The 10,069-nt window shown below is 45.1% G+C and overlaps 1 protein-coding gene across 1 annotated transcript in view; it reads left to right on the top strand.

Annotated features, from left to right (window-relative positions):
* Positions 1–10,069, top strand: part of TEKT1 (tektin 1) — a 21,287-nt gene that overhangs the window by 10,984 nt on the left and 234 nt on the right. Inside the window, 4 exon segments of the mRNA XM_015562440.1 lie at positions 1–117; positions 1,564–1,786; positions 9,393–9,589; positions 10,057–10,068. The exon segment at positions 1–117 is cut by the window's left edge and continues 31 nt beyond it. Of these exon segments, the coding sequence (XP_015417926.1) occupies positions 1–117; positions 1,564–1,786; positions 9,393–9,589; positions 10,057–10,068 (549 nt within the window).

Genomic DNA, 10,069 nt, shown 5'->3' with positions numbered 1-10,069 from the left:
CGAAAAGGATTTGAAAGACAAGTTTGTGGCCCTGACCATTGATGATATCTGCTTCTCACTCAACAACAACTCGCCAAACATCAGATATGCTGAGAATGTCGTGAGGGTTGAACCAAAGTGAGTGGGTCCCCGCCTGCTGGCCCAGCCACGCTGTGCTCCACCCTGCTACCCAGTGCCCCCGTGCTGCGCAGGCCGGTCGGCCGAGCACATCATCCCAGCAGCAGGCTAATCACAGTGAACAACCCCCATGAAACCACCAACCAGGTCAAGAGATGAAACATTACCGCCACCCGGAAACCCCCATCCTGTCCCTTCTTGGCCAATACCCCCCACTCTTCCGCAAAGATGACCACATCCTGACTTCCAATAGGTTTGCCTGCTTTTACAATTATTAAGTCGCATCATATACTATCTATTTTTGTCACTTTTCTTCCAATCAACATTATTTTGAGATTCATCAGTGTTGTTATATAAAGCAGTCCCTTATCAAGCTAGCGATTTATTGATATCAGTATGGACTCAGGGTATCCTATTTTATTCAGTGTGTTAGAATCTGTTACTATCATTGTTTATTTCAGTGCTCAGATTATCTCTATCTGTGTGATCTTGACCAAGTTACTGCCTCTTTCTGAGCCTCAGTTTTCCTCCTCTGTAAAATGGGGTTATGAAGTTAGCTCACTAGGCCCTTATGAGGATTAAATGAGTGAATGTCTATAAAATGCCAGCGCATTGCTAGGCACAGAATAGGTAGGTTTCCCCAAAGTGACATCTCTTGCCACTGACAGACCACTGTTCGCTCTGCCTGGAGATGAAGAAACAGTCTAGGTCAAGCATGTCAAACTCGCGGACTGTGGGCCGCATGCAGCCCACGACGAATATTTTTGTGGCCCAGCCAATGTAACATAATGTAAAAAACTTTGTCATAAAAGTTTCATAACTTAATTTTTACAATATCTGGTTATACATAATTATTAATAATGAACTGTAACATTCACTAATGACTGATTACTATCATTGTGCTGCATTCATTTCCCTTACACGCCTCACATGCAGGCGCACCATTTTGCTCCACTAATACTAGCAGCAAATATTTTAGCAGCGGATTGCCACATCATTAGTCTTGGACTGACTTGTTTGGTGTGCGCAACAGGAAATATTTCGCTTTCGGAGAACAAGAAAAATAGGTTTATTAATCTGTGCAGTTATTCAGTTGTCTGGTAAGTTTATGTTCAAGAAAAAATATTAATTTTTATGAAAATGTTCTATTATTTTATGTTAACGATGACTCATTTATTGCAGCCCTTTGCATTCAGCATGTCTCTATTGAAATAAACCTACGTTTCTATGAAAATGGGAGCTTTTGTTTTTGTGTGGTCCACATACACTTAAACCTTGTTTATTTGGCCCGTGTGCGCCTTTGAGTTTGACATGCTTGTTCTAGGTGCTTCTGGTGGTCAAGGTCGGGTTAGCTTCCAGGGGGTTTTCCAGGAGCTCGTCCCCTCCCCTCCCTGCCCCCCTTCCCAGGCCAGATCCTCCGTGAACGAATGCCCGGGTCTGTTTCAGCTCCGTGAGCCTGGAAGACTGGCTGGACTTCTCCAACACCAACGTGGAGAAGGCTGACAAGCAGCGGAACAACTCCCTGATGCTGAAGTCCCTGGTGGACCGAGTCCTGTCCCAGACGGCCAGCGACCTGCGCAAGCAATGCGACGTGGTGGACACGGCTCTGAGCAACGGGCTGAAGGACACCAAGGACGCCAGGGACAAGCTGGCTGGTCATTTGGCCAAGGTGAGCTCCCTGCAGGGAACACGGAAGAGCCCCTGCGAAGGTTTCCCCATGGAAGCCTGGACTGGCCTCTGGGCCAGGCTGCTGCCTTCTGCGCTTGTGATCTTGGGTTAACTAAGGAGTCAGGGTGGTTCACATCACTCCATTCTTTTAAAAAATATTTTATTGATTTTTTTTTTTTTTTTTTTTTACAGAGAGGAAGGGAGAGAGATAGAGAGTCAGAAACATCGATGAGAGAGAAACATCGATCAGCTGCTTCCTGCACATCTCCTACTGGGGATGTGCCCGCAACCAAGGTACATGCCCTTGACCGGAATCGAACCTGGGACCTTTCAGTCCGCAGGCTGACGCTCTATCCACTGAGGCAAATTGGTTTTGGCCACATCTCTCCATTTTAGCAGCAGGGTTTGGGGTTTGGGGACTGGAGTGGGACTTGGACCCACCCTGGGCTCCTTTGCCACTTATTACTGCAAAGAACAGGCTGTCTCCTCCCTCTGGGCCTCAGTTTCTCCTTATGTGAAATATGGGGATGGACTGCATGGTCTCAGACATCATTGATGACCCTGAAGTTCTCTAAGTTGAACGCACCCAATTTCTCCCAACCCAGCTGCAACTTCGGGATTCTGGCTGGCTGTCCATCTCAGTTTTCCAGTGGTGTGCTGGTAACTGGCTCTCAGAAAAATAAGGTCCTCAGTTTGTAACCCATGGACACAGACAGTGGGGGTGGTGAGGGCATGTGCTGGGGTGGGGGGTGGGGACGGGTGGGAGGAATGGCCAGGGAGAGGTCAATGGGGGATAAAGGAGACATATGTCACACTTTAAAGAATAAAGAATTTAAATTAAAAAATGAATATTATGTTGGAATAAAAGATGATGGAATAAATTTAATAAAGTCCCCAGTTTGCTGAATCTGTAGGTCTCCATGGTGTAAACACTTTCATCACAGTTGATTTGAAGCTACCTAGTTAACGATGGTCTGGCCAAGCTCCCGAATACTTAACCAGCAGAGCCCACCTGAGCCCGCTCCAGTATACCTCCCTAACTGCAAGGACCCCTGCGTCCTGAGCATATGTGACCATCCCACGGGATAAACTCAGGGCCACTGAGAAGTTGAGGCTAGTGGAACATGTGCTAGGTTTGGATATGTGGGCCCAGATCCAGTCCAGTGACAGGCCAGCCGAGCGACGCCTGCCGAGCCCTCAAGCCCTCAAGCTCTTTGAACTTCGAGCCTCACCTGTAACCTGGCCCGACCCTGGCCGTTTACTGACGGTGAGATGCAGAGGGCGGAAGGGACCCCAGGCGGCAAGGTGCACAGGGGCAGCCTGGAACTAGAGCCCTGGCCTGCTCAGCTCCAAAGCCTTGTCCTCCTGCCGCGTTCATACCTCGCCCTCCTGGAACCCGGAGCCTGGTTGTCAGGATGCATTTATGCGATGAGCAGGACAAGCCAGAGTGCAATCAAAGGTTATACTGTGATCGTATTTCCTATCAAAATCTGTTGCAAATGTTCATCTGTGAATGCTGTTCTGTAATGAGATTTTATATATTTCATCTTGGGAAATGTCTTTTCATTTAAATAGTGCTGCCAAGTACTGATAACGATCTGTGAGCACATGATTTTAATTGGATACACTCATTGCTTGGAAGGCATTTGAGAATTCTGTTTAGCTGCTTTTCCTGATGCTGGCCTGTTAGCATGTCATTACATTTCGGATTAATCAGTTGCTGTTGAAGGGTAGGCAGAAGCTCCTCAATTGCACAATTAAGTGGATTTCAAAATATGGAAATTTCCTTTGCACTTGTTTTGAGGTGCCCCTCCCCCCCCCCCCCCCCACCCCAACAAAAAACAACCACCACTGCTGGCACTTGGAAAATACGTCTGCTGCACATCTGTGTGGGAATGGAGGTCTCGCTTCTTGTTTTGATTTTGACAGCACAGCTTGGCAAGACTTGTGATTCAAACCACGTTCGTTGTTGAAATGACTTTACTGCAGTGTAAGCTTTGCATGTGAGTGTGCGCTTGCTTTCTGATTGCAGGTGGGATTCATTAAGATATATTATTCCATCCGAGCTGGTTTGGCTCAGTGGATAGAGTGTCAGCCCACGGATTGAAGGGTCCTGGGTTCGATTCCGGTCAAGGGCATGTGCCTCGGTTGCAGGCTCAATGCGGGAGGCAACCAAGTGGTGTGTCTTTCTCACATTGGTGTCTCTCTCTATCTCTCTCTGTCTCTCCCCCTCCCTTCCACTGTGTCTAAAGAGTAATGGAAAAATATCCTTGGGTGAGGATTAACAACAACCAAAAAGATATATTATTACTAAGTCTGCAGCAAAAATTAATTTGCAAAGCTATTCAGTGTTTTATTTATTATTTTTTAAAAATATATATTTTATTGATTTTTTTACAGAGAGGAAGAGAGAGGGATAGAGAGTTAGAAACATAGATGAGAGAGAAACATCGATTAGCTGCCTCCTGCACACTCCCTACTGGGGATGTGCCCGCAACCAAGGTACCTGCCCTTGACTGGACTCAAACCCAGGACCCTTCAGTTCGTAGGCCGACGCTCTATCCCTGTGGTTCTCAACCTGTGGGTTGCGATCCCTTTGGGGGTCGAACGACCCTTTCACAGGGGTCGCCTAAGACCATCGGAAAACACATATATAATTACATATTGTTTTTGTGATTGATCATATGCTTTAATTATGTTCAATGTGTAACATGAAATTGGGGGTCACCACAACCTGAGGAACTGTATTAAAGGGCCGCGGCATTAGGAAGGTTGAGAACCACTGAGCCAAACCAGTTAGGGCTATTATTATTATTTTTTAATCCTCACCCAAGGACATTTTTTTTCATTGATTCCAGAGAGGAAGGGAGAGAGAGAGAAAGAAACATCTATGTGAGAAAGAAACATTGATCGATTGCCTCACGCATGAGCCCAGACCGGGGATCGAATCTGAAACCTGGGTATGTGCCCATGACTGGGAATTGAACCCGAGGCCCTTTGGTGTGTGGGACGACACTCTAACTCAGTGGTTCTCAACCTTCTGGCCCTTTAAATATAGTTCCTCATGTTGTGACCCAACGATAAAATTATTTTCGTTGCTACTTCATCACTGTAATGTTGCTACTGTTATGAATCGTCATGTAAATATCTGATATGCAGGATGGTCTTAGGCGACCCCTGCGAAAGGGTCATTCGACCGCCAAAGGGGTCGCGACCCACAGGTTGAGAACCGATGCTCTAACCTTTGAGCACACCGGCCAGGGCCCTATTCAGTTAGTAGTTTCGTGGGGGAAGGGAGTGATTCTTGTTCAGAAAAGTTTCAACCATGGCCCTGAGCTCAAAATAAATCACAAGAAAATTTCACCGCCGATAAACCATTCGATTGCTGAGGGGAAGGGCAAGTCAGGATATGCAGCTTCCGTTTCTGGCAAAAATTCACAGAACTGACGATGAGAGCTCATGAAGTCCACGGCTGATGATGCTGGTTCAGTGACACTTGATGGATTCAGAGCTTTTCTGTGAAGTACTTTTCTGGTGAATAATAATTAGAGCTGCAAAGAGCTCACATTTTCTCCACTTCTGTGAATATGTTCAATTAAGCTGCTTCTGCTCCACACACATGTGTACCGTCCTCAGCTACAGCACTTCTTAGCAGATCCCACCTCGGGTTGTGTTGAATTAGTGTTTTCTCAACTTTCTGAAAATGTCCCTGCCTCTCGTTACTTCGTACGGCCATTCGTGGAGGCTGGTCCTTCAGTCCCTTCAAACTCAGCACCGATTCCTGGAATAAACACCCGAGCAGCATCAGGACTCCTGCCAGCTGGCGAAGAGCAAGGAGACCACCCCGCCTCGTGCGCCCTGCTTTTCATTAGCTGTTGATGCTGTTCCCAGGGTCCTGAACTCGTCAAGCAGCTGTTTTTGCAGAAAGACTAACACACAACTGTATGTTCTCTGGACACCCTTCCTCAGCGGCAACCAGCATGTTTTAATTAATCTGTTATCAGTACGTGGCTTTCCGTGCTTGGCTGACAAACGAGACACTGGGAACCTGACTTTGATTGCAGCCTCCTTTTCATTTTTGTGAAGAGATTCTGCGGTGATGAGATACTCTGTTTGAAATGTCTGATTTTTCTGATCATTGCTTTCCTGTGAGTTGAGGCTGTCATGATGGTGCGCGGCCTGGTAATGATGCATGCCGTGTTCTTTCAGCACAGCTGAGCGTCACTGCGTGATAAACACAGTGCTTTGCTGTCTACGGAACAAAATCTACACTTCACTAGGTCTTAAAGTGCACCGCAGGAAGCCTGGTTTCCTTGTTTTGACATGATGGGTATGTGCTGGTGCTAAAAACTGCCCGGGGATACTGTAGCGTGCGGGAAGCTGTCGTTACAACCGTGTCATCCGGACAACAGTGCAAAGCACTGAGAGTGTAACATACATTCTGTCTCATCTTCTTAACCCGGACTTTGTAGTTTAAAAGCAGCCATACAGATGAATGAGCATGGCTGTGCTCCAATAAAACTTCATTGTGGACACCAATATTTGAATTTCATGTAATTTTCAGATGACATGAAATATTATTTTTCTTTTGATTCTTTCAGCTATTTAAAAATATACCCCCCAACCCCCTTTAGAGAGCAACCAAAGGACTCGTATGCATGCATATTAGCATAACCAATGGACACAGACACTGGGGCGGTGAGGGCTTGCCCGGGGTGGAAATGGCTGGGGGTGGGAGAGTCAATTGGGGAAAAAGGAGACATATGTAAAACTTTAGACAATAAAAAAAAAAAAGTACTCCCCACTCCCCCCACTTTTTTTTAAAAAGGAGACTAAAAAAGACAAGCCACAGATAAAGCACTGTTATCCAAAAATAGAGGAAGAACTCTTGAAACTCAACAATAAGAAAACAAACAGCCCAATAGAAAAACAGACAAAAGATGGAAACAGGCACCTCCCCAGAGAAGATATGTAGATGAAGCATATGAAAAGAGGCTCCACAGGCTGGGTCCTCAGGGATTGCAAATTAAAGCAACGAGATGCCACTACACACCCACAGAACATCCAAAACACTGACAACGCCAAGCGCCGGCGAGGGTGTGGAGCAGTAGGCACGCTCATTGTTGGCGGGAGTGCCAAATGGTGCAGCCACTTGGGAAGACAGTTTGGCAGTTTCTTGCAAAACCAAACAGACGCATATGATTCCGCAAGCTCACTCCTGGGTATTTTCCTAAGCGGCTTGAAAACTTAGGTCTGCACAAAAATCTGCATATGAGTTTTGAGCAGCTTTATTCATAATTGCCAAAGCTTGGGCGCAACCAGGTGTCCTTTGATAGATGAATGGGTAAACAAACTGTGCTACATCCATACAATGGAATATTATTCAGTGATAACAAGAAATGAGCTTTCGAGCCACAAAAGGACACGGAGAAACCTTACATGCGTATCGCTAAATGAAAGAAGCCAATCTGAAATTCATACTGCATGAATCAGACTGTATGATTCCAACTACATGACACCCGGACACAGTGAAAAGGCTCTGGTTGTCAGGGCTTCAGATGGGGGTGGGGAGGAGGGATGAAAAGGAGGAGCACAGGGGTTTGTTAGGGCAATGAAACCTACTCGGTATGATACGGTAACGGTGGATACATGGCATACATTCGTTAAAATCCATAGAATGTGCAACACAAAGATTGAACCGTAATGTAAACTATGAACTTTTAGTTAATAATAATGTAGACAATATTGGTTCCTTAGTTCTAACAAATGTACCACATTAATGGAAGATGCTCATAACAGGGGAATCTGTGTTGGGGGGAGAGAGGGTATATGGGAACTCTATACTTCCTGTTCCATTTTGCTGAAAGTCTAAAACTGCTCTAAAAACTAAAGTCCATAGCCCCGGCCAGGTGGCTCGTTGTGTGGAGCCTTGTCCGGCACACCAAAAGGTAGCAGATTCTATTTCCAGTCAGAGCACATACAGAGGTTGTGGATTCGATCCCCGTAAGGGAGGCAACCGATTGATATGTCTCTCTTTCTCTCTTCCTCTCTCTCTAAACAAAAACATATCCTTAGGTGAAGATTAAAACAAACAAAAAACTCAAGTCCATTAATTAAAAAAAACATTCTTATTTCAGTCTGTACAAAAGCAGCCTGTACCAAACCAGACGCGTTTGGCCCCTAGGCTGCAGCTTGCTGACTCCTGATCTAACCCATGGTATTGGTGGTTTTGTTTGAAGGAATCTGTGCACTTAGTATATTTTAAGTATTTGTAAAACTTAAGAAAATTTGGCCTGTTTTAAAAATATCATAACAAAATTTGTCATTAAGTAATTTAGCCTTATGATTTTAGTTGAAATTTTAAGTTTGAAGACAGTGTTAAAGTATTTGAGAATTTAAGAGTAATCATTTTTATTAGTTTACTAGATTAACAAGGTCTTTTAAGAACTGCAGAAAGCCTTGTTTGCTAAGACGACTCAGGTAGTTTTTAAAAGTTTTATATCAAATTTATAAAAACTGTATGGTATATATCAAATTTACAAATGCTGCTTTAAATAAGTGTTTGGAGGATTTTAACAAGGCTTGAAGTTGGAGCAACTATTAGTCAAAGTCAATTTAAAGTGATTGTTAACATTTGCTAAATTTAAAAATAGTATACTCTCAGAGGGCTGAACTTAAGAAAACCTTAAGAAATGTTAAGAAAAGGCTCAAGAAAACAAAATGCAATGTGTGGACCTCATTTGCATTCTAATTTGAATAAACCAACGGACAATCAGGGAAATCTGAGTGTGTTTGTGAGAGAGAAGAAGGTACTATCATTATGTTAAAAGACAATAAAAGCATCCTTATATCTTAGAAATACATCCTCAGGTATTTAAGACTGGAATGATATAATACCTGAGATTTGCTTTGAAATAAGCTGATGGGCAGGGGTGGGGAGAGGGGTTTATAGATGAAACAAGATTGGCCATGTATCGATCATTGATTAAATTGATGAGTACCTCAGGTTCATTATATCAGCTATTTTTGTGTATGTTTAGAAAATTCTATGATGTAAAGATTTATTTTAAGTTTAAGAATGACACAAAAATTTAAGCTAGTTAAATATTAATCTAAAAACCCAAGTAACGTCCAAGTAATCTTTTCTGTGCACAAAGCCACCTTCAAAGAAATCAGCAAAATTCAGTATTGAACTGCTCACACTTCAGGCTGCTAGGGAGCAGAATGGGTGCTAGTGGGTGGGTTGATGGAAATAGGCGGCCATCTACTCAGCATACACGGTACTTACTACCCAGGTGAACAGGCAGCCTCCAGCCTTTACTGAGGGCATCCTCCAGGGAATTCCCAGCATTTGGGAAGGAGATGCGGGAACAATGCCAGTCATGCCCACTCCATCTACGAGGTTCTAAGGTTGGGTGGGTTGCCTTGCTCACCAGCAATCCCTGCTGTAGGGAAGAGAGATCAGACTCATTCTGGGCCCTGCTTGGGTAGAAATCTGAGGTCCCCTCTTCCTAGCTTACATGATCCCAACAGACCTCCTAAGAGTGTCTGCTATAGAGTTTTGAGGAGCACAACCTGGTCTCACCCACTCCAATCCTTTCTGTAAGGTCATGGAAGAGATTGCTTCCCAGGAGAAAAACATTGAATTTCTTGAAAAAGCCATCCTGGACCAAGAAGGGCCTGCCAAGGTGGCTCATACACGCCTGGGGACCAGGACGTGCCGGCCTAATGTGGAGCTGTGTCGAGATATGGCCCAGTACAGGCTGATCAGGGAGGTTCATGAGATCACCAACAACATTGCAAGGTAGACTGGCGGCTGGGAGGGGGAGGGCCACTGGGGTTCCATGGGAACCCGGATTGTGAACAGGGCTGGGCAAGGCCACCGTGGGGGAGGCCTGCCGGGCATGAACACCTTTGCATCTATAATATGTGAGGGGTTCCTTTCCGGAGAACAGTCAAGGGGTTCCTTGTTAACTGCAGCCAATTGCTGCCATGCAGGAAATGGATACCAGCGTTTGCATTTTTCGAAAGTCCAAATCCAGATGTTTAGGTAAAACGCACAGTTTTAAATGCCGACAGCTCACGGAGCTGTCTATCTTGTGAATCTGGCCTGTGGCCACCAATCTGCAATCTCTGTCTTCGGGAGGAGACACGGAGAAGGGCATGCCAGTTCTGCTTCTGCGATGAGCACACACATACTTGCCCCCGCCCCCCCTGGAAAAGCAATGTGGGGTGATAAACGATTCCCTTCTGTTCTTCCTCTTCTCCCAGATTAAAGGAAACA

This window comes from Myotis davidii, unplaced genomic scaffold (assembly GCF_000327345.1).
Source record: "Myotis davidii unplaced genomic scaffold, ASM32734v1 scaffold638, whole genome shotgun sequence".
NCBI lineage: Eukaryota > Metazoa > Chordata > Mammalia > Chiroptera > Vespertilionidae > Myotis > Myotis davidii.
Note: the sequence above shows the minus strand (reverse complement) of the source record. Positions and strands in the feature narration are given on the sequence as shown.